The sequence below is a fragment of the Penicillium odoratum genome, assembly GCF_028828045.1.
Source record: "Penicillium odoratum strain IBT 22623 chromosome Unknown utg000001l_segment0_segment0, whole genome shotgun sequence".
Taxonomy (NCBI): Eukaryota; Fungi; Ascomycota; class Eurotiomycetes; order Eurotiales; family Aspergillaceae; genus Penicillium; species Penicillium odoratum.
In genome coordinates this window covers 3,307,443-3,332,520 of record NW_026643143.1, presented here as the reverse complement: position 1 = coordinate 3,332,520, position 25,078 = coordinate 3,307,443, and the positions used below count along the sequence as shown (strand labels likewise).

At 48.8% G+C, this 25,078-nt stretch overlaps 11 protein-coding genes across 11 annotated transcripts; 6 read left to right on the top strand and 5 right to left on the bottom strand.

The window, feature by feature from the left end:
* Positions 1 to 773: 773 nt before the first annotated feature.
* N7520_001271 (asparagine synthetase domain-containing protein) lies at positions 774 to 2,613 on the bottom strand (the record flags this gene model as incomplete). The annotated part of the gene is made up of 2 exons (XM_057135206.1): positions 774 to 1,880; positions 1,939 to 2,613. The coding sequence occupies 2 exons, from the start codon at positions 2,611 to 2,613 to the stop codon at positions 774 to 776; spliced, it is 1,782 nt and encodes a 593-aa protein (XP_057001142.1).
* Positions 2,614 to 2,805: 192 nt separating this feature from the next.
* N7520_001270 (guanine nucleotide exchange factor VPS9) lies at positions 2,806 to 5,255 on the top strand (the record flags this gene model as incomplete). The annotated part of the gene is made up of 4 exons (XM_057135205.1): positions 2,806 to 4,144; positions 4,196 to 4,449; positions 4,502 to 5,148; positions 5,210 to 5,255. The coding sequence occupies 4 exons, from the start codon at positions 2,806 to 2,808 to the stop codon at positions 5,253 to 5,255; spliced, it is 2,286 nt and encodes a 761-aa protein (XP_057001141.1).
* Positions 5,256 to 5,889: 634 nt separating this feature from the next.
* Positions 5,890 to 6,969, bottom strand: N7520_001269 (alpha/beta hydrolase; the record flags this gene model as incomplete). The annotated part of the gene is made up of 2 exons (XM_057135204.1): positions 5,890 to 6,734; positions 6,786 to 6,969. 2 exons carry the CDS (start codon positions 6,967 to 6,969, stop codon positions 5,890 to 5,892), a joined length of 1,029 nt encoding a protein of 342 aa, XP_057001140.1.
* Positions 6,970 to 7,181: 212 nt separating this feature from the next.
* Positions 7,182 to 8,357, bottom strand: N7520_001268 (uncharacterized protein; the record flags this gene model as incomplete). The annotated part of the gene is made up of 1 exon (XM_057135203.1): positions 7,182 to 8,357. The coding sequence occupies one exon, from the start codon at positions 8,355 to 8,357 to the stop codon at positions 7,182 to 7,184; it is 1,176 nt and encodes a 391-aa protein (XP_057001139.1).
* Positions 8,358 to 10,573: 2,216 nt separating this feature from the next.
* Positions 10,574 to 12,636, top strand: N7520_001267 (putative serine peptidase; the record flags this gene model as incomplete). The annotated part of the gene is made up of 10 exons (XM_057135202.1): positions 10,574 to 10,795; positions 10,865 to 10,982; positions 11,041 to 11,195; positions 11,257 to 11,379; positions 11,432 to 11,604; positions 11,663 to 11,750; positions 11,804 to 11,909; positions 11,966 to 12,125; positions 12,172 to 12,369; positions 12,420 to 12,636. 10 exons carry the CDS (start codon positions 10,574 to 10,576, stop codon positions 12,634 to 12,636), a joined length of 1,560 nt encoding a protein of 519 aa, XP_057001138.1.
* A 448-nt stretch (positions 12,637 to 13,084) lies between these two features.
* Positions 13,085 to 13,363, top strand: N7520_001266 (uncharacterized protein; the record flags this gene model as incomplete). The annotated part of the gene is made up of 1 exon (XM_057135201.1): positions 13,085 to 13,363. One exon carries the CDS (start codon positions 13,085 to 13,087, stop codon positions 13,361 to 13,363), a length of 279 nt encoding a protein of 92 aa, XP_057001137.1.
* Positions 13,364 to 13,381: 18 nt separating this feature from the next.
* Positions 13,382 to 13,783, top strand: N7520_001265 (uncharacterized protein; the record flags this gene model as incomplete). Its single annotated transcript, XM_057135200.1, has 1 exon — positions 13,382 to 13,783. The coding sequence occupies one exon, from the start codon at positions 13,382 to 13,384 to the stop codon at positions 13,781 to 13,783; it is 402 nt and encodes a 133-aa protein (XP_057001136.1).
* A 222-nt stretch (positions 13,784 to 14,005) lies between these two features.
* Positions 14,006 to 19,215, bottom strand: N7520_001264 (bifunctional ATP-dependent DNA helicase/ssDNA endodeoxyribonuclease DNA2; the record flags this gene model as incomplete). Its single annotated transcript, XM_057135199.1, has 5 exons — positions 14,006 to 16,527; positions 16,580 to 16,841; positions 16,894 to 17,388; positions 17,447 to 17,542; positions 17,602 to 19,215. 5 exons carry the CDS (start codon positions 19,213 to 19,215, stop codon positions 14,006 to 14,008), a joined length of 4,989 nt encoding a protein of 1,662 aa, XP_057001135.1.
* Positions 19,216 to 19,796: 581 nt separating this feature from the next.
* N7520_001263 (uncharacterized protein) lies at positions 19,797 to 20,241 on the top strand (the record flags this gene model as incomplete). Its single annotated transcript, XM_057135198.1, has 2 exons — positions 19,797 to 20,059; positions 20,166 to 20,241. The coding sequence occupies 2 exons, from the start codon at positions 19,797 to 19,799 to the stop codon at positions 20,239 to 20,241; spliced, it is 339 nt and encodes a 112-aa protein (XP_057001134.1).
* A 389-nt stretch (positions 20,242 to 20,630) lies between these two features.
* On the bottom strand, positions 20,631 to 21,704 carry N7520_001262 (carbon-nitrogen hydrolase family protein; the record flags this gene model as incomplete). The annotated part of the gene is made up of 5 exons (XM_057135197.1): positions 20,631 to 20,987; positions 21,055 to 21,133; positions 21,196 to 21,479; positions 21,542 to 21,634; positions 21,693 to 21,704. The coding sequence occupies 5 exons, from the start codon at positions 21,702 to 21,704 to the stop codon at positions 20,631 to 20,633; spliced, it is 825 nt and encodes a 274-aa protein (XP_057001133.1).
* A 196-nt stretch (positions 21,705 to 21,900) lies between these two features.
* On the top strand, positions 21,901 to 25,067 carry N7520_001261 (exosome catalytic subunit DIS3; the record flags this gene model as incomplete). Its single annotated transcript, XM_057135196.1, has 2 exons — positions 21,901 to 22,096; positions 22,153 to 25,067. 2 exons carry the CDS (start codon positions 21,901 to 21,903, stop codon positions 25,065 to 25,067), a joined length of 3,111 nt encoding a protein of 1,036 aa, XP_057001132.1.
* Between the last annotated feature and the right edge of the window lie 11 nt (positions 25,068 to 25,078).

Here is a 25,078-nt window from a genome sequence, read left to right as displayed (position 1 = left end):
GTTTAGTCCATGTGGATACACTTCCGAGGTAAATCCAGGCCCCCTGAGAACAGTAACCCAGGATCTTGGAATGGCTGAATTTTGAGATATTGGACGGGTAGATTCAATGTTCAAGGTTGGTGGCTTGACTTTCCACCTATGTCGGTGGTGGATCCATCTGCCATTCTCCACTTTTGTCGGGCTTTAATCACTGCCACGCGTAGGAACGTTTTAAAATAGCCCATGGGGAAGTATCAAAGGAGGGAAGTTATGAAGCATAAAGGACGGCACCGAGGATCATATTGATATACAACTACGTAGATTTACCTTGAATTGAGAGACCACAACCCAGCTCAGACTTGCCTTTAAAAGCCTTCATCAACCGCATCTATGTGTTCATACCATTCGCATCACTCAATCCCTGTCACTCACCCCCGTCACAAGGAGGTGGATTCCACATCCCTATTAACCCCGAGCCCGAGCCCCGCGCCGTCTCAGAAGAGACTGCTGGTGCTGAGATTAAGATATAAAGAGCGCAGATAGCCTGTCCTCGAAGTGGGAGAGCGGGAATAGATCCAGGACAGGAAACGAAGATAGCGAAGGGATGATAGATGTGGTTTCAGAAGTATCTGATTCCATGTACTGTCATCATCGCTGGGGTCAATCGTTTTATCAATTTATCAACTGAGGTAAAGGGGATTGGGATTTCAGGGGATGGGAGAGGAGGGGGAGGGGGAGGGGGAAGGGGGAAAAGTGGTCAGAATAGAAGCCTTGGGATTCATTGTGGGTATAATTCAACTGAGAGCGTCAGTACCTTTTGTCCGGCCCTTCTCCATCTTAGCAGTACGAGCTCCAAACTGAATGGCGCGCTTCTTCTCACGTGCGACATTGCGTAGCCCGAGCCGAAGTGCCACAAGCCGAAGGGCCATTTTCTCTGCATCAATACCTACTATTGACCCACTGGCATTGTGATCTTCACTTAGAGAAGCAAGGCCAAATCCACATTTCACCCACACTGGAGCACGAAGTACCCATGCCACAAAGTCTTCGTCCAGGTAAGGGAAGCGGGTCTCTCGTCCCCAGTGGGAAAGGATACGGTCATCACGACCCAAATTTCTTTGCCCAAGACGGCTAACATCCAAGTGAATCTCGGAGACAAGTCCGTCAAATCCACTGCGGTTAAATGCAACGCCATGTCGCCCATAACCCGCAAATAGTTCGTCGGCGCCTAAACCGGATAGTAGAACACGCGCAAAACTGGTGTAGGTATTTGCGTCATTGTTAATTGGGGGCTTCTGTTCTGCATGGCTGTCATGAAATGTGCCTTGACCTCTTGAGGCAAAGTATAGGGCACAAGCGATGGACAAGTCCATCTCCGTGTTGTGTGGTCTCATGAGACGTTTGACGGTGTCTCGATGTGCGAGAGTTTCGGTATAAGGTACATCGATGGCAATAAAACGCCATTTGCGACCAGGGCATGTTTGTTGTAGCTCATTGTAAGCCGAGCGGCCGGTGATTCGGTCGGGGCAAGCTTCATATGTTGAGATGGGGGATGGTGAGGAGAGAGTCTGTCGGTTTGCAGATGCTGCTGCTGCTGCTGCTGCTGCTGCCACTCGAGGGTTCTCAAAAGCGACGTTCAAAAGGTCGACGGGTTCCTCGAGCGGGAGAATGTCATGAGAAAGTCGTGCAAGGAGTGTACAATCCAGGCCACCCGAAAAGAGTACAGCGACTCTGGCGCTTTGCCCTTGGATATAACCCGGTGGCTCTGGCACATCGTCAATCCTCAATGCGAGAGACTGGCGAAGTTTTGATTCAAGCTCCTGGACAAAGACGGTGTCCAATGTCAATGGAGGTGGCTGCTGTGATGGGACCTCCATATTCATCGGCGGAATGGGATTCTTCTGTGAGAAAAGGTCAGTTGCTGGTCGGCCTCACTTTAGGGAAGGAGAGAGGACTAACAATATGGCCTACTGGTGGTACGGAGTCAGAGCTCCATGGCAGGGTCTCAATCTTATATCGATCATTGGACGCGGACGAATCACGATACGTTGCAAGATCAATCATGTAAACGCCATCAAATCCTACTTCCTCAAAACAAACCGAGGAAGACCCATCACACAAACTGCATATCTTCAGGGTCCCATTTTCTTCATATCCTTGTAGAAGAGATCTTCGGCCGAGGCAGTCTCTGCTAAAGAAGAGTCGTGAATTCGTCGCGTCGTAGAAAACAAAGGCAAATGGTCCGGATATGCTTGCAACCGCCTTACCCAGTCTATGAGCGGCGGCATTTCTATCATCATCGCCAGCCACAGCCTGTATAAACAGGTTCAAGACGTGCTCGGTATCATTCCCCGATATTCTTTCCCCCGCGATCTTCCAAGCCTCCCCATTCCAGCAGAGCACTGACTTGGTGGCTGGATCTATAAGTGGTTGTTTGTAAACATGGTCTCCTCGCAATGCGAGCACAGTCGAGATGAAGGTGAGGTGCAAAGTGTGGGGTCCATCTGGTGTTGGGATCTCCTTGTACACAGTGTGCGTTTGGCAGCTGTCGGGGCCTCGCTTCTCCAGTAGAGTAAGTGTCTCTTGGGTTGGTAGTGTGGTTTCAGACGATAAAGAAAAGAAAATCCCACACATAGTGGGAGAGACAATTGGCGTACAAGGAAGGTCGCGACGCGGATATGTATTTGGGATATTTAATTTATTCAGGCCTAAGGCACAACTTCATGCCTTAGTCAGCCCAACGCCGATCCGCCCTATGCGAGCCTCAAGACAAGTCGTGAAACTCCTGGACTAAATATTGCGTGGCCTGCATGCTGGATATAGCTCATGTCGGCCACCGAATTCTCCCCTATCCTAGGAACCAGGCAGAACAAAGACCACGCTGCCCAAGAGAACTTTGAACCCGTCGTGAACCCCACGTCAGCAGCCGACCTCCCCACGACCCAGAATGATACATCGAACGAGAATCTACCACAAAACAAGATGAATCCAGACGCAGAGACAGAGCCTCGGGTCAGTGTTGAGGGGAATGAAGCTCCTCGAGATTCCGATATAGCCTCACAGCAACAATCGTCCACCCCGTCGCAGCCAAACCTGCTTGAGGGGCAGATGGATAAACTATCGATATCCGGGACGAACACGGCGGCCCAACAATCTACAGAGCAGCACATACCCCGTGCACCCCAACCACCCGAGAAAGACGATATGTATCTGGCCTCGGCGTCAACTTCGGCTGCACCACCGCCAACGAGCGAACAGAACTCTAGTCCAAGCTCCGAAAAGGAGCTTCCGGAAGTGCCTGGAGATAGCGACCCGGAATCAAAACGATCTACCAAGGTAGACGACTCGCGAGATGAAAGTTATTCTCAGCCAGAAATCCAGAGCATTATGGGCCAGTTCCAGGATCCGGCGCGGACCACCGATCAAGAACAAATTATGTCGCCTCGCCTGGAGTTCGCTACCCAGAACTACTTCCCGCCTCGTAAATCCAGTCTGGATCAAATTCAGTCACCGCCATCTGGTATCCTCGCTGCTTCTTCTCAAGGTACTCATGTACCGTCGCCTACAACCACATTTTCTCGTCGATCGATTGGGCCTGAAGACCCGATGTTGACCCGGCGATCTTCAACCTCATCAATGCCTCTACCAGAACCCGAGCCAGATCAACCATTCGACTTTCATCGATTTCTAGAACAACTACGACACCGCACTGCCGACCCCGTGGCCAAGTTTCTACGCTCTTTTCTCACAGAGTTTGGAAAGAAACAATGGATGGTTCACGAGCAGGTCAAGATCATCAGCGATTTCCTGGCGTTCATCACGAATAAAATGGCTCTTTGCGAAGTATGGAGAGACGTGTCAGATAGTGAGTTTGATAATGCCAAGGAAGGAATGGAGAAGCTTGTCATGAACCGCCTGTATTCTCAAACATTTGCACCGGCCATTCCGGCCCCTCCCACGATTCCTCGAAGTGCCAGCCGCAGTCGGCGGAGAGAGATTGAAAGGCTCCATGGGCCATGGAGAAGAGGTCAACATCAGGAGGATATTGAACGGGATGATATTCTGGCCCAGAAGATTCGCATCTACAGCTGGGTCAGGGAAGAGCACTTGGATATCCCTCCTGTAAGCGGTGGTGGGCGGCGTTTCCTGAACCTAGCACAACAAGGTATTTCAAATCACCCATTGACTGTGTAGCTGGTTTCTAACAAGTCTCTAGAGCTACTGAAGCTGAATGGCTACCGTGCCCCTCGTGATAAGGTCATTTGCATCTTAAATTGCTGCAAGGTGATATTTGGTCTTTTGCGGAATAGCAAAACTGCCGACACATCCGCGGACTCTTTCGTTCCACTTCTGATCTATGTGGTACTGCATGCAAATCCCGACCACCTTATCTCCAATATACAATACATCCTGCGATTCCGCAATCAGGACAAGCTTGGTGGAGAGGCGGGTTATTATCTATCTTCTCTAGTGAGTTCAACGACGCCAAGCCTCAGTTATGCCTACTAACTTTCACGTTCAGTCTGGAGCTATCCAATTCATCGAAACATTAGATCGCACCAGCATTACTGTCAGCGACGAAGAGTTTGAACGTAATGTCGAGGCTGCTGTCTCTGCAATCGCGGAGCAGAACCGCGAGACAGAGCCTTTGGATGAGAAAAGTCCGAATAGGTCTACTACCCCAGGTGCCTCGCAGTCACAACCAGGGCCGAGTCGCAAAGACACCTCCCAATCAAGCGACGAAGAAGTCTCGGCACCCGTTACGGGCCTTTTACGTACCATCCAAAAACCCCTTTCTACTATTGGCCGCATGTTTTCAGATGATGCCGACAGTGGCTCTGTACAAGATCGTTCTCCTCACCCTGCCACCACACCTCAGCCCGCACCCCCTCGCCTCAGCCCAAATGTCTACCAACCTCCGCGTTCCAGTAGTGAAGGCAAACGTTCAGGTGATGAACGTGCGCCCCCGCACCATGACAGCGCCAAAAAGAATTTGAGTCGTGTTCTGGATGCCCAAGATGCAGCCGCTCGCCAGGCCAGTGCAGAAGAAGCGCAGGCACGACGTATTCAACGAGCTGAGCATGACAATGTCGTCGAGACATTATCGAATATGTTCCCAAACTTAGACCGCGATGTCATCGAGGATGTGGTCAAGATGAAAGAAGGGAGGTGAGTTATAATCAAATTCATGGGTAGCCGTTATTGAATATCCCAATTGACTGTTGTTTAGGGTTGGCCTTGCCGTCGATGCGTGTCTCGCTCTTAGCGCGGAATAGTATATAAGAAGTTTTGTTGCATTTGCTGAGGATCTCTGAGCCCGATGCCGAATGCCACTGGCGTGACCCTTCATTATTCGGTCTAATTATTTGTCCAATGCGTTGCTTTTAGCGCGGTGATCCTGGGAAAGAAGGGTTTAATATGGCTTTTCGTTTCACCATCCTTGCATGAGTACACTGGTCGGCGTATCTAGATATTTTCTCCTAAATGTCTTCAATGTACCTCTTCCTGCTGGCACCTGGGGTAAGATGTAGAAATACGTCGTTCATCTTCCACAGCAACCATAATTCTTCATGACTTCCAATTTCTACCAGATGCACCTTCGTAGGCAAATTCCAATCCAATTTCTCAGTAAGCCGGCAAGTTAAGCAGATACTCACTGTGGATCGGCTCAGCAGAGTGTTTCTTTTCCCGGCCCCTCAACCGACTGCGCCCCCAATCGAAACCAAATATGGGCATATGGTTGGACTTTGTTCGCATGAGTACTAGAACTGTAGTATCTCTACTTGAAGACTTCTTATTGAAGAGTCAGCGACTAGCTAGTAGCTACTACTATATAACTATGATTGCTAGTCTAGCCTTCAAGTATCCACCCCTTAGTGGGTACTTCAGTAGCACTTTGATGTATTGTAACTAGAGTTTTGCGAAGACCCCATCGATAAAGATCAAGGCTTTCTCATAAGCCTCCATCGAATCCGCAATCACCTTGTCTCCACCAGGAATCTCCGCACCAGCCATTTTCCTCATAAAAACAATCCCTTCCAACCCATGCGGCCCATTTTCCACAAGATGCAGCTCCGATGGAACTCCCAACTTCGTAAGTTGATCATGGTGATAAATACTCTCATCAGGAGAAACAACCTCATCAGATTTCCCGTGCACAAACACCGACGGCGGGTAATCCCCCGTAACGAATTCCTCCAGCATACCAGGCTTCAAGTCCTCGGGAACAGCCTCGAACCGCTTCTCATACTCCACGGCATCTAGCAACTTACACAAGCCAGGCCTCTGGAAAACACCATCCAGGAATGTTCCCTTTATCTCCCAGTCGATTGTAAGCGCAAACCGCTTCGACATGCCCCCCTCAACGAAATCGTCACTGACGACGGTTTTATCTGCCAACAACGCGGGAATGGTGCTCAGATCGAACATTTTTGCAAGTGAAGTCGGTGGCCGTGCGCGCGTCCAGTGATCCAGCAGCATATTTCCACCTAGTCCGTAGACTGAAAGAAGGGCTGCGGGCTTGGGGGTTGCGTAAAGACAAGCCGCGCGGGCAGAATAGGCACCTGCCGAGAAACCCGTCACAGCGATGCGGGTTGTGTCAAGCGATATGGACTCTGCGAGCTCGCTAGCGAACTTTGGTCCTGCGATATAGCTGAACAGAGCTTTTGCGTCATCGATCTGGTCGATTGCATTGGTTGGATGACAGAGACGATAGTCTGCGGAGATGAAAATGTAGCCCTTTTCTTGACAGTGGTCTAGAGGTATGGTTAGCTAGGCATTGAGGGGCAATTGCTGGGCTCACGTACCGTACATCCATTGTGGAAGACCACGGCCCCGTCTTGAACCGGCGGACATTCCGCCGCCGTGATAGTAGATCATGGCGGGTAGGTTGCCCGTGGTAGGGGGAAGGTAATAGTCCAGCTTGACTTCATGGTAATTGACCGTGGAGTAAACCACGGTATGGCATCCTTCTGGGAGCTGAGGGGACATTTTTGAGGTTAAGGGTGATGTGTCAAACAAATGTAGTTCTTGCCGAGGCGTAGGAACGGCTTGGTAGAACGGCTTAAATGCTCGTGGGGTAACTTGAGGGATAAATTCATTGCCGATATCTGGATCAAGTGGGGAAGTCATCTCTATCTAAATAAATCTCGAAAGTTTAACCCCCACATTATACTCCGTATACATGTAGAGGATGAAGAAGTTCAATCTAATGCCTGAACCAGTTGAGCCCAGTCACCATACCCATATGCCCCTGGGACACTCGGTCCATCGAACAAGCTTGCCAGAACTACTCGATCAGTCTGCTCACCTTCCCAAGGTTCTCGTCCATGCTGAGCGATAACATTATCAAAAAGAAGCACGTCACCCTCCTGCCACCGATGCAAGACCCGAACCTCATCAGTAATCTTGGCAAGATGGGCCAGGTACTTCTCTGGGATGACAGTCCCATCCCCAAAAAGCTGTTGCGTGACATTCTTGCGAGCCCCAATATTCACCTGGCTGTTCTTCCAATAAGATGCCAATCCAGTGAAAAGAGTCGGCAGATTAGTTCCAGGCTGAGTTCTGATTCCGGGCAACCGATGCGTCAGAACCAGGCTATCATCCGTCCACTCCCATGTTGTATGCTTCCCCCGTCCATATCGCGCAATCTGAGCCTCAATCTTTGCTCGTCTGGTCTCTGTATCATCTCCTTCGACAATCTCTTTACCAAATGCCTGACGAAGCGTGGAACCGCCCTCATATTGCTTCTCATTCTTGTATGTCACTCGACTCAATATTCCTTTCTCTGCTAGTTCGGTAACAAACTCGGGGATTTCACGCTGCGCGCGATTAAATATCTCCAGCGATGATGAGATGGGCGACTCGCCACCCTTTCTAGGAGCATGTTGGCCATAGAAAAAAATGTATTCGGGTGCGTGTGGCACTTGTGGGGATTCGTTGTGGTTGTAGATAAGCACCTCTTTCGGTGCCTCGTTAGCTGGAGAGACATTCGGTGCTAGTAGTGGCCTGTCAACAACTATTCCGATGATTTCATGAGGCTTGTAGCCGAAGGCGTGGGCGAATTTGCTGAAATCTTCGGCGTTGTAGATGGGGAGACCGCGGAAGAGGAGGGTACCATGCTGGGCAAGTCGTTTGGTAAACGTCTCATCTTGCTGTTGTATCTTATTGATCGTCTCGACTATGTCATCAAGACTAGGGGCATTGTTGTGTGTCAGTTGAAGGGCAAGTGGGATCACTGTGTTGGGTGGATGGGGAGGCCCCAGGACACGTTGGTTCGAGGAGGGCAACTCAAAGGGCTCGAATGAGATAGGTAATGAGGTTTTATCTGTATCTTTGTGTAGATTTTTGGCTGTAATTCGCTCTTTTGTTGCTGCCATGGTGCCTGAAAGATCAATTGCAGAGCAGAGTTGATGGGTTTCAACCACCCCGCTTTCTAAGGAGAACATCACCCATGCTGACAATTACGTGATGTGCTTGGAATGCAATGACTTTCCATACATGGGTTGTTGAACTGTGGTCTCATAATACCCTCGGATGGTATATTGTGTCATTCCGGTCTGTTTTTCGGTGCCGCAGAACCGGGAGGGAGACAACAATTCTCACGAAATCTTAAATCTAGATCACCCTGTGCAACGCAATGAGTTATTATTCAACTTTCAATTTCCAATCCCAGTTGCTTCGAATAAAATAATCTCTTAAGATGCTGCTCCAACCATGGCATCATCACTCAAAACAGATCAGATACAAACGGGGGATCAGATTCGATACAGTTCTCTACTATGGAGGATTGAAATAGTTGACGTTTCCGTGGGAGTTGAGGTCCAGGTTATTCCCACGGCTTCAATTGTAACGGCAAGCATCAATTGCGGATTCTGGTTTCTTGCATCTCCTTGCAGTTACTATGCCACAATACAGGTTGTCCGCAAGTTGAAAAGCGGACACCGGGCTCACAAATTAATGCAATAGGAGTTTGAATTACCTAGGTAGTAGTCACCTATTTTTAAAGGATTCGGATGTCATTTTGAGAGTTGGTTTCAAATATTTAGAAGTAAATGACTGCACACATGCATTTCAACCTTGGAAGTTCCAAAGTTTGTTGTTCAAGGGCTTCAAAATCAATCCCGACTTTCAATATATATCCAGGCTCGGCCACATGATACATAGCATGTCAACGACGAAACAAAGCCTTCCACGTCAGTAGTCCATTGAGACCAATTTTCTAAAGGTTCAGAGAGCTTAGTTTTATATTAAACTTGAAAGCGTTTTATTTCCCGTGCATGTCCTTGTCAATTGTAATTTGGAATTTTTGTACATTTTATGCCCCGATACTTACATTCTCAGTCATATAGCGTAAAGCTGAGGCAGCTTTCATCAAATGGGCTTGTGGTTTAGTGGTATAATACTCCCTTAGCATGGGAGTGGTCCGGGGTTCGATTCCCCGCGAGTCCATTCTTTTTGCTTTTCATTCGGCCACTGCAGTGGAGCCACCTCTAGTGGACCCATTGACCTTTACTTATCTCCGTAGAGAAGTGCAGAATGATGTTTTTTTTGATGGAAGGCAAGAGAGATCTATACATGGATGGTCTCATGGTGGTTAGCATGATGGACAATTTCACCTGCCTAGATTGTCTATGCAGATGACTTAGTTCAATATTGCGACCTGCGAATCAGATTGCAGAAGGCTCAGCCTTGAGAATGGTAATGTGACGCCACAGTATGATCTGCCTTGCTCCAACCACGCGAGCATAAAAATTCACGTATCACATCACACTCTGTTCTTCAAAAGTTTCATAGTTGTAGGCATATTATTCAACAATCAGTCATGATAATAACGTCAAAGACACTTGACCAAGATAGGCAGGCAAATACGTATATTGATTACCGGCATAAAAAAAGGCGTTATGCTGATAGCATACTGAGTACTCCGGCTATTCCGTGTGGCGTCCGCGTCTCTTGACAAGTGCGGGGGATTATTCAACTATTTTATTCCCCTGGATAACCCCTGACTTTCAATCCTTCTGACCTTAATGATATGGTTTGTTCGCCCCTCGAGGACACTAGCATTTATCGCACTTATCTGTGGCCAGTCACCGTCAGGGATCTTAGTTGGGCGATGGCCCCACGAGACGCAATTTCGGACACCCGACGGGCGTGGCATAGCTCGGCTGTTAGCCTTGCTCCCCGCAGTAGCAACAATCTCAATCATAACATTTGAACCAAGTCAAAGTACAATCTTCCACCTGCTGAGTTGTTTACCTTGAAGTAGTGGTGTATATAAAATATTTCCAGTGACGTTAAATATAGACCAAAAAGGGGAAACAATTCCTAGATCTAGATCTCAAGATGCAGTAGCATATCACGCTAGGAACTCCGCCGGGAAGGTCTCGCTTCGCCATACCTATGAAGAAATCATTGCTATCTGAGTATCCACTTCATTAGTCTTCCCGTGTTTATCAGGAATGAGTGGACTAAACCAGGCACCATGCCTTTAGCTGCAGAAGAGGCGCGGTCACGCTCTCAGTACCTTTATAAGAAGGCTACCCGGGGTTCCCTTCAAAAATGACTTGAGATTTCTCATTGCTCAATCGCTGAAATGTATATTCTACCTAGCATTGCGGTGTCTTTGCTCGCCGCGCCCTTTGTAGAGGCGGTTGGCATGCGAAGACCCGCTCCACCCCCAGCAACAACAGAGTCAACTGCGACAATTCAGGAGTCAACATTCGAACAGCTGATTGACCATGAGAACCCAAGCCTGGGAACATTCTCGCAGCGTTACTGGTGGAACTCGGAATGGTGGAATGGTGCGGGATCGCCTGTAAGTGACTTGCCCTACTTGATATGGTATCGCTGAATCAGATCCTAATCCCTTATGGGTAATTGCTAGGTGGTACTTTTCACCCCAGGTGAAGCAGAAGCTGCGGATTATACCGGCTATCTGACAAACAAGACAATTACTGGTCTTTATGCGCAAGAGATCGAAGGAGCTGTGATTTTGCTTGAGCGTAAATGGCCATTTCGTCTAAGAATCTGACATGAAGCTAACCATACTCTCCTCGATAGACCGTTATTGGGGTGAATCTTCACCATATGACGTGTTGACTACTGAGAACTTGCAATATTTGACCTTGAAGAACAGTGTTGCGGATTTGACGTACTTTGCAAAGAACGTGGATCTGGCCTTTGACACCGATAGTAGCAGCAATGCTCAAAACGCTGTATGCATGCATCAATCCCGAAGATTGGGAATAGCTTGAGCTTACTCTCTGTCATTTCTAGCCTTGGGTTCTTAGCGGAGGATCATACAGTGGCGCTCTGTCCGCGTGGACCGAGTCGATTGCCCCAGGTACATTCTGGGCATACCATTCATCCAGTGCTCCAGTTGAGGCAATTGATGACTATGTGAGTTGGACAAAGGCATTTGTTACCTTCAGAAATTCTAATTCGAGTCTAGTGGCAATACTTCAAGCCTGTTCAGGAAGGAATGCCCCAGAACTGCAGCCGAGACGTCTCTCTAGTGGTAGACTATGTTGACCAGGTCAGCAAATATGGAACAAAAGCGCAGCAGAAGGAACTTCAGACCCTGTTCGGACTTGGTGATCTGGAACACTACGATGATTTTGCCAGGTATTTTCTCATAAATTTCACTTCTTTCAAACTCGAGATGGAAACTCACAGTGATTAGTGCGTTGGAGAATGGTCCCTGGCTATGGCAGTCCAACAGTTTCTATACCGGCTATTCCGAGTTCTTTGAATTCTGTGACTATGTTGAAGTATGCATCACGTTCTATTCTGGAGGGACAGCCCAATATTAACGAGGCTTTAGAATGTCGAAGCCGGAGCGAGCACCACACCCGGATCAGGTGGAGTTGGCCTTAAGAAGGCGCTTCAAGGTTACGCCAAATGGTTCAAGACCGTCTATTTCCCTGACTGTAAGTCAAAACATCCTCACAAAAACCCCAACGGCACTGACAAGAGTATGGCTTAGCGTGCGCTAGCTATGGCTACTGGACTGATAGCAACAGCACTGCGTGTTACGACAGCTACAATGCCTCCAGTCCTCTTTTCACAGATTTGACCGTGGGCAACGAGATTAACAGACAATGGAACTGGCTTCTTTGCAACGAACCGCTCTTCTACTGGCAGGAGTAAGTTATCTGGTCCACATTTAAGCTCAAAGTCTAATCCCCGCAGTGGTGCGCCAGCCGATGTCGCGACTATCGTTTCCCGAACCGTTAACGCAGAGTACTGGCAGAGACAATGCGGTCTCTTCTTCCCCACCGTTAACGGCTACAGCTACGGTAGCGCCGAGGGCAAGACAGCAGCTGATGTCAACGCTATGACCAAGGGCTGGGACCTGACCAAGACAACTAGGTTGACCTGGACTAACGGGTAAGGATTTCTCAGTGTTTTGATTGTATAATATTAACATGAAATTTTAGACAATATGACCCCTGGAGAGAGGCTACCGTCTCGTCAGAATACCGCCCAGGAGGTCCTCTTGCATCCCGCTCTTCTGCACCTGTCAACATCATTCCCGGTGGTTTCCACTGCTCGGATCTTATCCTGAAGAACGGCGCAGTGAATGCTGGTGTCCAGAAGGTGATTGACACGGAAGTTGCACAGATTAAGGCTTGGGTGGCGGAATACTACAAGTGAGACTGAAGAAGATCCCGGAGGGTTTCAGTCTGATACATGATGTTTCAACACTCAAATAATGTTTCTTTAGATAGAGATTGTTCTTCAGAGTCATTTTTTGAGAAAGGCTTTGATCGTCTTAGACATGTCTCATGATCAATAGCGTTACAGTCTGACTTGGGTCTTTGATGTGTCCAAAGAATGACTAGAAACCAGATACAAGAAATTTTTTAGTGATTTTTATCGCCCTAGCTCTCTCTACCGAGTGAATATAAGTATCTCCAACTAATCCCTTCCATGTCTTATCTGTATCGCCAAGTAACCATACCCTAGAACCTGAAAAAAAACATCTCAAATTAATATCTGAAAATTTCCAGAACAATCATCACCATGGCCGCCGAATACTACAACGTTCCACTCATGAACATGCTTGATGAATAACTTCCAAGAGGAACCCAGGAAGCAAACGATGAATGCAATGGTCCTGGGTATCCTCAACTACTATTACCCGCAAGGCTCCGATTATGCAATCGAAGTTCAGCCGCGAAGCAATTGTGACACTAAGATCGTCGATTTTGCCGTTCGCCGATGGTACCCCGGTTTTCCTGCCGATTACCAGCTTGCAAACCAAACCCTCGTGCATGTCAGCTTGTTATGTGATGCCCTCAACAAGAAGGACCGCCATGCTATTCTGTTGGAACTCGACAGATTTGTGTCCACAGACGATAACATCAGGAAGGATTGCTGATTCATCATTTTTCATAAGATGCATGTTCGATTTTACCGCTGGGCTTTGAATGATTTGACTGGGGAGTTTTCAATCAATGATTTTCCACCTGGCAAGCTTTCTCCTGACGAGGATCCTTCTGATAAGGATGAAGCTGAAGATGAACTTTCTGATGAGGATGAGGAGGAGGAAGAGGAGGAAGAAGAGGAAGAAGAAGAAGAAGAAGAAGAAGAAGAAGAAGAAGAAGAAGAAGAGAAGAAGAAGAAGAAGAAGAAGAAGAAGAAGAAGAAGAAGAAGAAGAAGAAGAAGAAGAAGACGATGTCATGGATGAGGATGAGGATGAGGGGTATCTCTACCCCGAACTTGGGATTCCACCTCATCAATGACCACGAAGAGATTGAATACATTCTACGTCATCTTGCTCGCGCGGGCTGCCAGTGAGCATCACGCTATTGGCGACAAAATTGTTTCTATTGCTGTGTAGGTTCCTTATAGATGGTTGTGATTTTGAATGCATTTGGTTTCTTATTTGAAGACCCATACAGTAACTAAACGTATACACACATTCATCCACGAACCTGATATCCAACCGCACCAAACAAAGCTACCTACAGGGTATGTATAAACAGGAAATATCTAACAAAAACAAAGTTCTAACCCATATCAGCCAGTAACATCATTCACAATGTCCTGAAGAATAGGTCTCTTGCCCAGGACTGCGTTGCCATTCAGCAGCTTCGCTCCTCTCTTTGCAGGTACTCGAAGACCAGAAGCGGGATGTCTCGAGCCAAGAGGGCTGAGTGGTTCACGAGACTGGGATTCGTTTTTAACAGTAGGACTTTGCTTTTTTGCTGAAGCGGTCTTGCCCGTATTGGGAGACGCGAAAGGCATTTGTGAGGAGTTCAATGTATCAGACTTGAAAATGTGACTTTCGGCAGCGTTTGGCGGCAGGTTGTAGACCCAGTTCTTGCTTTCGACGAGACGAACATACTTTCGAAGAAGTTCGTTACCATCGCGCATAGTAGATCTGCTGCCAATGACAAGGAGCTTGGTACGAGCACGAGTGAAGGCAACGTTTACGCGGCGCCAGTCACGCATTAGCTCACCGACGTGGTTTTCCGAGTTACTGCGGACGCAGCTGAGAATAACAATCTCCTTATCACGACCCTGGAACTTATCGGTGGTGTGCATTTCGAGCTCGGGGGTGTGGCGACGAAGACTATGGCGAAGGAGAGCGAGCTGGCTGCGGTAGAAGGTTATAACGCCGATTTTTCGGGCTGGTATGCCACATGCAATCAATGCCTCGACAAGCTGGGTGCATAGAATAACTTCCATGGAGTTGACTATTCGCTGTCCTTGCAGAGTCTCAAGAGCTACAGGGCCAAGGGGATCGGTGTTGACCAGGAGTGCTTTTGCTGATGGCGCTAACAAGTCATTCAACCAACAGCGGTCAGGGTTTGGACCCCCGCAGACTTCTTGCTGGGAAGAATGAGATTTATCGGAGTGAAACTGTTTGAGCGCGGAGATGTTCGGGATTTCCAATGAGCGAGCCGCCACTTCTGGCGTGCCACACTTGAGGCGACCAGAGTAAATGAGTGTGTTCGAGAGTAGCATAATCTCCTCGCACATGCGGTATTGATGCTCCAGGTTGACGACTGAATTGGGCTGCGAATCAGACAACAGTTTGAAGAGACTGACATCAAGCCCGCCTTCCGCTGCAGCCTTGCTTTGGACCAACGGCGGAAGCTGGTAGTGGTCACCGACAAGCACAAAGCACCTCGCCATGCGGATAGGACCAATGCATACAGGAAGCGTAATTTGCGAGGCCTCGTCGACAATACAATAGTCAAAAATGCGCTGGTTGAAAAGCTGATGATTGACGCCTAGGCATGTTGATGCTACAATCTGCGAATTTTCGTAAGAGTCTTTGAGCTCCTCGATGGTCGATTTGGGGAAGGCTGCTAGGTCCGCAAATTCCTGCACCTCTGGATGAACCTTGGTAGCTGCACCGAGACGAAGGACACGCAAGTTGTCATCGCGAATCTTGAGCAAGATGTTGTCCACCGCAGTATGAGTGTAAGATGTCAGTAAAACACTCTTGCCTTGTGCGACGAGTGCCCGAATGAGGTGCGCAATGGTGGTTGTTTTGCCGGTTCCCGGCATTCCAAGAATCAAGGCGTAGTCTTTGGCACTCATCACCTTCTCAATGGCTTGTTTCTGATCAACATTGAGGCTGTCTGGGTCTGATATGGTATATGCCGACGATGTGGGCTTGAACACAGGAGGATCACCTTCAATGATGAGCCGCCTTAGATGCTTTGCTTGAGCGAGGTCTTTGTCCATCATGCAGACAAGATTGTTGCGAATATTGGCCATGCCATTGCTGAACTCGTCTTTATCTATTCTGTAAATCACCTGCTCATCAAGAGGGTTTTCGAGGACTTCGTCTCCATCCTTCTCAACTTCCATGATGCCTGTGAAGGTCTGATTTGTGACGGGGTGGAAGCCGGCGGTTCGTGCGCGGGTGTTGAGCAGGCTTCGATCCACACCCACAGTGATGTGTAGCCTGCTAATTTGAAGAACGTACCCGTTGGCAAGGGCGAAGTGTCCTTTCTCGTCAGAAACAACAATTGGCTCGCCAACAGTGACCTGTGACTCTGCAAAGGTAAACCCCGGAGAGGGTTGCTTTTTGGTTAAAGTATAACGATAGCGATTGATCCTGGACCCGTTTTTATCCTCAAATGCCGAACGAGGATCAATAACAACGTCTCCAAAACAACGACCGAGGGACTCGCGCTCACTGCTTAGCAAGGTCCACAGCTCTCGTCGAAACTTAGCCAGGTTTCCTTCCTCCTTGGTTAGCAGCTCATCCCATTTGTTAAAGAACTCGCGATCTTTTTGGGTCAAGTGGTCTGTAACTGCGTCAAAATCTTCACCCATGCCACTTGTTTCACCATCACCTCCCTCTAATAGCTTATGGTATATGAGGCAAGGGGTTTTCGCATAGCATCTATTGCACATGCGGGCTCTCTTGAGCATCGGGGGAAGCTGCAATTTCTCACGAATGTAGACAGCCAGGCGGTTGCGAACTTGGACCATCTGAAGTAGTTCGTGACGGATACCTCGAATACACAGGGTCTTGTTGAGCTCAAGATAATACAGCAGACCAAAGGACACATCAACATCTAAAGTATTGTTAGCAGTGTATACTACTTTATTCCAGGGCTGAAGACGTACCGTAGCGATCCGAGAGAAGAAGGGTATAGAGAGCTGTTTGAGCCCTATGGCCTTGGTTTGTGTCTCGTTTCCCAGTTTTGAGTTCAAGCGGAACGACAAGATTCTTCTTGCCATCTTCACCATGACATACAACTTGCACCGTAGCGTCGATATTTCCTTTGAGTCCATACATTGGGGACCAGATGTGCTCTTCTACCTCGAGCAATTTGCGTATGCTCAAATTGAGTTTTGCATTGTGACGATCCTCAACCATAGAGTTGGCCTAAGGATATACTGTCAGCATCATGGATACACATCATGATAAGTACACGTACCTGCGGTTTGGCATGAAGGAAGATATCGGCCCATGCTTGCACCGTGGGAATCTTGCTCATCACATTTTCAGTGGCTTCTGGTACACTCATTTGAATTGCGTACAGGTCTTCTAAATGTCTTTGAAGAACGGCGTCGACCAAGGATCTGAGAGATTTCATGTCCCACTGATTGACTTTCAAGGCCTCTTGGAAGACTTCGTGGAAGATAGTTCCGAAGACTTGGGGTGCTTCAAGTTGAGAAAATGCTTTGATGCGATCTTGAATGATAGCGCGTCGCTGGCAGTCGATTGAGTCTGCCACAACTGTAGCAGAGATAAGATGATCGGGGTGAAGGATGACCATATGGTTTGTATTGTCCACAATACATAGGCCAGATGAGTCGAAGTCTCCAACCAAATGAAGGGTTGAATCTTTGTTGCAGGGGGTATCAAACCAAGTCTCACGCAGTACAATAACTTTGCGGGCTCGAGTCTTTTCATCCTCAACCGAGAGGACCTGTTTTATTGTCAACTGGTTTGTTCATTGCCGACGCTGATTGGTGGGGATGACAAACCTGCTCAGGCTGTGTATGCCCCTTTGAATTGATATACGTACTTTCAGCGACTTCCACGATTGAATAACGCTTGATAGCTTGGCGATCTTTGAGATTCTAAATTTAATTATTTTAGCATATGTTCTAGTGATATAAACACATTAAGAGTGACAAACGTAGGCTCCATCTGTACCTGTCTGCTTCATGGTTTGTTCAATAGCATCCAGATCAAAATCATCGTCGAATTCATCATCTGAAAACGCATTCTCGACAACAATTGCCGCAGTGTCTGCCTTGGCTGGACCTTGGGGTATTGCAGCAATAGAGGATGGTCGCAGGACTCTCACAGCCTGCGGTTCCACCATAGCCGATTTGACTGGATCGATGCTTCCCGAGTTCATATCACATTCTGCGAGAATATCTTCGAAATCTCCGTAATCATCATCGTCATCAAAGTCATCCGAATCATCCCGTTTTTTTTCGTTATTCATGATGTTACTCACAATTTGTGGATCTTGTCCTTGAGTCGACGGTTGCTTCAGATTGCTTGAGAATGGCTTCTCTGCGGCCAACTTTGACCAGCTAGATCCAAAAGAACCAAATTCATTGGCACTGATTCGACTGGCCGGAGGCACAACAAATGGATCCTCCGAGGCGTCGGCCAAGTCCATCAAGTCTTGATCGAGGTCATCATCTCCAAAATCCGATGAAGCCCCTTCGAGAATAGGCACTAGTTTAACGGCAGAGGTGTTTTCAGGCTCGGCAAAATTTCTTGACCCTGCATAGTTATCTCCGTGAGCCTTTCTATCCACACTTGGAGAAGATGAACGGCATCTTTCTGCGTCGTGACGTTGTCGCAACGGGGACGAATTCGACGGGCCCGTCTCGGTTGGCGCCGGTTTAAGACTTCTCTCAATTTTGTCGAGAAGGAAGTTGATCCTAGATGATTTCCCGTTGCCCGAATCCAAGATATTGCTGTTTGCGCGTGAGAAGATTCCTCGGCCTGAGTTGGAATCTTGTCGGGCAACTCGTCTTCTCTTTGAACGAGATGTTGGCCATTCAGCAGCACAACTGATCGATCGTCTCAAACCTGAGGAATCTCGACTTGTTCGCCCCGACCCCGGTGTTTGAGGTGAGGAGGATAGGAGATTAGCAAGGCGAGGTGCTGGAAGATCCTCCGAGTTCTCGACCATGTTTTTGTCCATATAATTATTCCACAACTCCGTAGCCAGATCATGTTGGGGAGTCTTGAAGAGCGCTTGGATTGATTGTAGATCAAGAGGCTCCTTCGGGGCTTTTGTTGAACTGTTTTTCGAGGGGGACCCTGGAGGTGAAGAGCTATGGCGCCGCTTCCTCCGACCCGCCGGTGTTTGGGAAGATGAATCCGGATTCGAGCTGGCTGGTATATGCTGCCAAATGACATGGTCGACAGGAGTCACTTCCGGGCCTGGCGCAGGGTTGAACGAGTCTTCCGCATTGCTGATTAGATCCGCTAGAGGTATTCGGTTTCCGGGGGTCTGCGGGCAATCTTTAACTGGTTTTGACTCTTTCGCAGGAGCGTCCACCGCGGGATGTTGTGCCACAGACTGCTCTGTTGTATCGTTCGACGGCTGCATTGGTTTCACCACGCCATTCAACCATGAGCTTTGGTTCTCCTTGTTACGATGGGCCTCTTTGCTCCCGTCTTTCGAAGTTGTCGTGTCCGGGACCACGTCGTCTTGATAGCGAAAAGCATTCAATTTACTGCGGGAATTCGAGGAGATCGGGTATGAATTCTTGTTTGACGCCATGGTGGCGATCTAGCCTCATATGCGTCTTCTTAAAGTGGGTAGCAATACATTCTGGAGCTTTCGAACTACATAACATTGTCAGTAATGGAACATAGTACACGTCCAATCAGGCCAAATTTGATGCACATACCCAAAGGAAGATAGAACATGTACTCAATAGGCTGGTATGAAGAAGTCGAAAGGGCCCGGCGCTTAGTCCTATTGACAAGATGGGGTTAATGGCGCTGGGACGATAAGGACGCGTCGCGCGTCGTTCCCGCCTGATTTGTAAGGCATAAAGATGGAATTGACATTCAGGCACCCAGGCACTAAGGCACCAAGGCATTAAGGCATAAAAGGCGGCCAAGGTAAAATCCCCCAAAGGGGTTAGCGTGATGACCACCAGCTCCCATCGGCCTTTTGCGGCTTCAACATCACCGCCGGAACCCCTCCCCTTCCTTCCTCGTCAATCCATACTACCAATTAGGATTGTGCTATCATATTGAACAAGGCGACAATTAGCCTTACCCTCTATCTCGAAATACCCCTCGCTGGACCGCCATCGACTTTCTAGTCACCTCACATCCACCCCCATTTTCAAGATGCCTGCCCGGCCGGTGTCGCATATCCTTCGCTCGCGTTGCCTGCTCCGCAAGCCGCAAAACGTCCAAGGCTTCTCTACTCGCAGCAACCTCCGTGGTGGCGCCGACCATGGTGACCACTATGACCCCCCGACTGGCTGGCTGTTCGGTGTGAAGCCCGGCCACAAGTACGAGAAGGAGGGATGGGAGAACATCTGGTACTACGGATTTATCGGTAGCTTCCTGGTTGCCGGTGTCGCATATGTTTTCAAGCCTGATACCTCGTATGTACTACTTGTTTTGACTTTCCCGCGGCTGTCAGCTTTAGCCGCGTCCTTGATCTTGCCACTGATTGAAATTCGAATCGCGAATGCTGACTCCTTCTTTTAGCATACAAACCTGGGCTCTTGAGGAGGCTCGTCGACGACTGGAGGCTGAGGGTATCCTAGAGGAGCCCAAGAAATGAACGGCTCGCTTTTGGGCCCAAGTTGTACACTGTACATAGAGAGATCGGAAAGCAACTATTTCGGTTGACGCCTGTACCACCTGCCAAGGCAGATATGATGTTCCGACCCTTTTGTTAGATGGGGGTTTTTCGCATGTTCAATTTTCATTTTCGCCTGCTTACCTGCTCTCTTACTCTATATCTTCGTCCCCTCCATCGCATCAATACAGGCGGGCTAAAATAAAATGATGTTGGTTATTCGACCGATGCATTTCCGATTCTGAAATCTAGCGTATATAATCTCCTAACGAGACAGGAATATGACACTAGCATGCACATCCTTGGAAATGGGCAATATCTCATTGGTAGATATTGCGTGGGCAGCTAGTTCAGGCCCCAGTCCTTCGACTTTAGATCTCAGGATAGAGATCGGTCCGCCGAAGAAGGGGCATCTCTTGCCTGATTTTTGCCACCAAATCAAGGTCAATCTCCGCCGTAACGATTTGTGGTTCATCGTGATCATCCCCTAGTTCCGCGACTATTTCTCCCCAAGGGTTGACAATCATGGAGTGGCCATAACTTCGTCTTTTCTCATTGTGCGGCCCGGCCTGTGCCGCGGCAATGACATAAGACTGGGTCTCAATGGCTCTTGCACGGAGCAGCGACTCCCAGTGAGCTTTTCCCGTGGGCACTGTGAATGCTGATGGGTAGGTAATGATATCGGCTTTCTGGCGCCTCAACGCAAGACTGATCTCGGGAAAGCGCAACTGGTCAAATCGTGGTCTGATGAGCTACTTCTTTCCGATAAAAGTGCTACAAATGACTGATACTCACATCAAAACAGATTGCTAGACCGACACGCCCTACAGGGGTTTCAAATGGTGGGAGAATCTGTTTTCCCGGTTGAACGTTCCTGCAGATATTGATTAGCATTATTGATTGCATTTAGAATTGCTATAGAGTAGGCTGACTTACGTGCTCTCTTTGAGGACTGGACCACCTTTAATATCAACATCAAACAGGTGGACTTTCTGATAATTCTGGGTGATCACACCCTTATCATTGATCCAAATCAAAGAGTTCTTGAGTCTTTGCTCAGAAGCGATTTCATGGATGCCAACATTAATATGTATTTTCTCCAACCTGGCTGCCTTCTGAAGAGCTGACACGAAGTCATCTTGGTCTGAGGACTTAGCGAGGGCAAGGGATTCATCTGCCGACGAGGCTATATAGTCCGACGCTTCGGGCAGGAACAATACCTGATGCAAACTTAGCCATCGGCGGAGCTCAAGAATAATAATTATGAGATACTATTGCTTACCTTGGCCCCTGCTGCTACTGCCTTCTGAACCAGAATTTGGCATTGAGCCAGATTAGATGTTATGCTTGCTGTCGCGCATAGCTGTCCCACGGCCTTGTGTAAAGGAACAATTAGTGACTCGGATTCAGATAAGAAGATTTCCATTACTCACTGCAAGAACCATTATATCGTATATTCAGTTTTTGAAGAAAAAATGAGGTGTTATGGTGCAATAATCCAGATGGCTCACATCAAGCCCACCTCCACCAGGTGATTACTCAGCTATCGTGATTGCGATAACCGTCGCCCGCAAAGATCATTTTCTCACTTTGTTCCAAGTTCGATTTGGCCAACCCAACCTGCTATTCTCCACCGTTGCAATGAAGAGCTTAAGGAGGGACTTTTCCTCCAACCCACAAGCCTCCAATGTCGCCAGCAAAGTCTTTGTGAGGTCCACAAAAAGTGGAAAGGTGCAAAAGATTGTCCGCGAGCTCTATCTGCGGCAAGACATTCCTTGCTCGTCGAAGCTCTGCTCTCTATGTCCTTCGATCGCTCCGGCAGATGCCAATGGAAACAGTATGATATAATGATCCGATGACTGGTGACCGGTGCCTACTGCTAACCCATTCCAGTTGCGCCATTCATCCTCTCCGAACGTCCCGCCGGGACGAAGGCGTTTCCTCGCGGCCACTATCTCGTACCCGATACAAATGCGCTATTAAATGGAATGGATTTATTCGAGCATACTGGCGCATTCTACGATGTGATCATTTTGCAAACAGTCCTTGAAGAGCTCCGAAACCAATCGCTCCCTATCTACAACCGTCTTCTCTCCCTGATCAAGACCGACGAGAAGCGATTCTACCTTTTTTTCAACGAATTCCGCCTGGAGACCCACGTGCGCCGAGAACCGGACGAGTCAATCAATGACCGCAACGACCGAGCTGTGCGAACTGTGGCAAGCTGGTATGGCGAGCATCTCCGAACATCCTCGAAGAAGGGCAAGAAAGAAAAGTCAGTGCCTGCAATCGTGGTTATTACGGATGACAAAGAAAACCTTCGAAAAGCCAAAGCTGAAAATATCTCTGCTTTGTCGCTTTCGGATTACGTTGCTGGCTTGGAGGACTCAGATAAGCTGTTGGATATGATCAGTGAAGCTCGGGAAGCACGAGATGCGAAGGGCTCGGCTCGTGGGCAGCTCTTTTACCCCGAATACTACTCCATGTCGAAGCTCCAGACTGGTATCCGAGCAGGAACCTTGCACCAAGGAGTGTTCAATGTTTCACCTTACAACTACTTGGAAGGTTCTGTCAACGTCCCGGCCTTTGACAAACCACTCATTATCCTGGGACGTGACAATAGTAACCGCGCGATCGCAGGCGATGTTGTTGTGATTGAAGTGTTGCCCCAAGATCAGTGGAAGTCTCCTTCAACAAAGCTTGTAGACGAAGAAGCAGTGACACGGAATGATAACCCTGATACCGATGACACCGAAGTCGTTGTGACGGACCGTGAGCGCAAGGTTCTTCAAGAGGAAGTCAAGAAGGCCCACGGAAAAAGCTCCGAAGGAAAGCCACAACCCACTGCCAAGGTTGTCGGTATGATCAAACGCAATTGGCGCCAATACGTGGGACATGTGGACTCCAACTCTACCGGCGCACAGGCCGCCTCTGGTCGTCGGCAGCAGAATGTGTTCGTTCTCCCCATGGACAAGAAAGTCCCCAAGATACGGCTTCGTACTCGGCAGGCTGGAGATCTGGTTGGCCACCGTATCCTTGTGACCATCGATGCCTGGGACCGTGATTCCCGCTACCCATCGGGTCACTTTATCCGCTCACTGGGAGAACTCGAGACCAAGGGTGCGGAGACAGAAGCTCTTCTTTTAGAGTACGATGTGCAATACAAGCCGTTCCCCAAATCTGTTTTGGACTGTTTGCCATCAGAGGGGCATGGCTGGACTGTGCCTGCCTCGAAAGAGGATAAGGGCTGGAATGGCCGACGTGATCTCCGTGATCTGCTCATCTGCAGTATAGATCCCCCAGGCTGCCAGGATATTGATGATGCTCTTCATGCTCGCGCTCTGCCAAATGGCAACTTCGAAGTTGGTGTCCATATCGCCGATGTATCACACTTTGTCAAGCCTGATAACCCAATGGACCTTGAAGCAAGTGTTCGCGGAAGTACTGTGTACTTGGTTGATAAGCGCATTGACATGCTTCCACACCTTCTGGGAACGGATTTGTGCTCACTCAAACCCTATGTTGAACGTTACGCCTTCTCCGTTATTTGGGAGCTCACTCCGAATGCAGAGATCGTCTCTTCGGACTTCACCAAGTCTGTCATTCGGTCCCGTGAAGCATTCAGTTACGAACAAGCCCAGCTACGCATTGACGATCCCTCCCAAAAAGATGAATTGACCGAGAGCATGCGGAATCTCCTGAAGTTCTCCAAGATCCTCCGCCAGAAGCGTTACGATGCTGGTGCCCTGAACCTTGCTTCCCCCGAAGTTCGCATCGAGGCCGATGCTGACGAAGTCGGTGATCCTTTGGCGGATGTCAAAACTAAGTCTATGCTTGCAACCAACAGCTTGGTTGAAGAGTTCATGCTTCTCGCCAATATCACTGTTGCCTCCAAGATTTATGACTCCTTCTCTCAAACCGCCCTACTACGACGACACGCCACTCCTCCGCCGCAAAACTTTGAAGATCTTATCAACCAGCTCTCGAAGAAACGCAACATGGAACTAGACGTTTCCAGCTCAGGAGCCCTTGCCAACTCACTGGACCGCTGTGTCGACCCTGAGAACCCCTTCTTTAACACTCTTGTCCGTATTTTGGCCACTCGATGCATGACTTCTGCCGAATACTTCTGTGCCGGAGCCCACGCCGAGTCTGAATTCCGCCATTACGGTCTTGCTTCGCCCATCTACACTCACTTCACCTCGCCCATCCGTCGATACGCTGATTTGCTCGTCCACCGACAGTTGGCTTCCGCCATCGGTTACGAAGGCGAAGATGGTCACGCCGGACTGGAGGGTATCGCCTCTCGCAGAAAGCTGGAGGATATCTGCCGCAATATCAACTATCGCCACCGTAACGCACAGTTCGCCGGCCGTGCTAGTATTGAGTACTACGTCGGTCAGGCGCTCAAGGCGCGTGGAGAGAAGATGGCCGTTGACGGCACCGATAAGGGTGTTGATGAAGAGGGCTACGTCATGCGCGTTTTCGAAAATGGTGTCGTTGTTTTTGTTCCTCGGTTCGGTATCGAGGGTGTGGTGCGATTGGAGGACTTTGTGCTGCCCGGCGAGTCTAGTGGCTGGGATGCGAAGGAGAGACGAGAGCTTGCGGCACACCGCAGCACTGAATTCGATCCTGAGGAGTACACCCTTCGTGTGGGAGAGAAGGGCCACCCAGAGAAGGAACGCGGTGTCTTTGTTGAGCTCTTCCAGAGAGTTCATGTTAATGTCAGCTCGGTTAAGGAAGAGGGCCGCGGTGCGGGCAAGCGACGAGTCCGGGTGCTTATTACTGGTGCGTCGGATAAAAAATAGAGTCGAAGCGC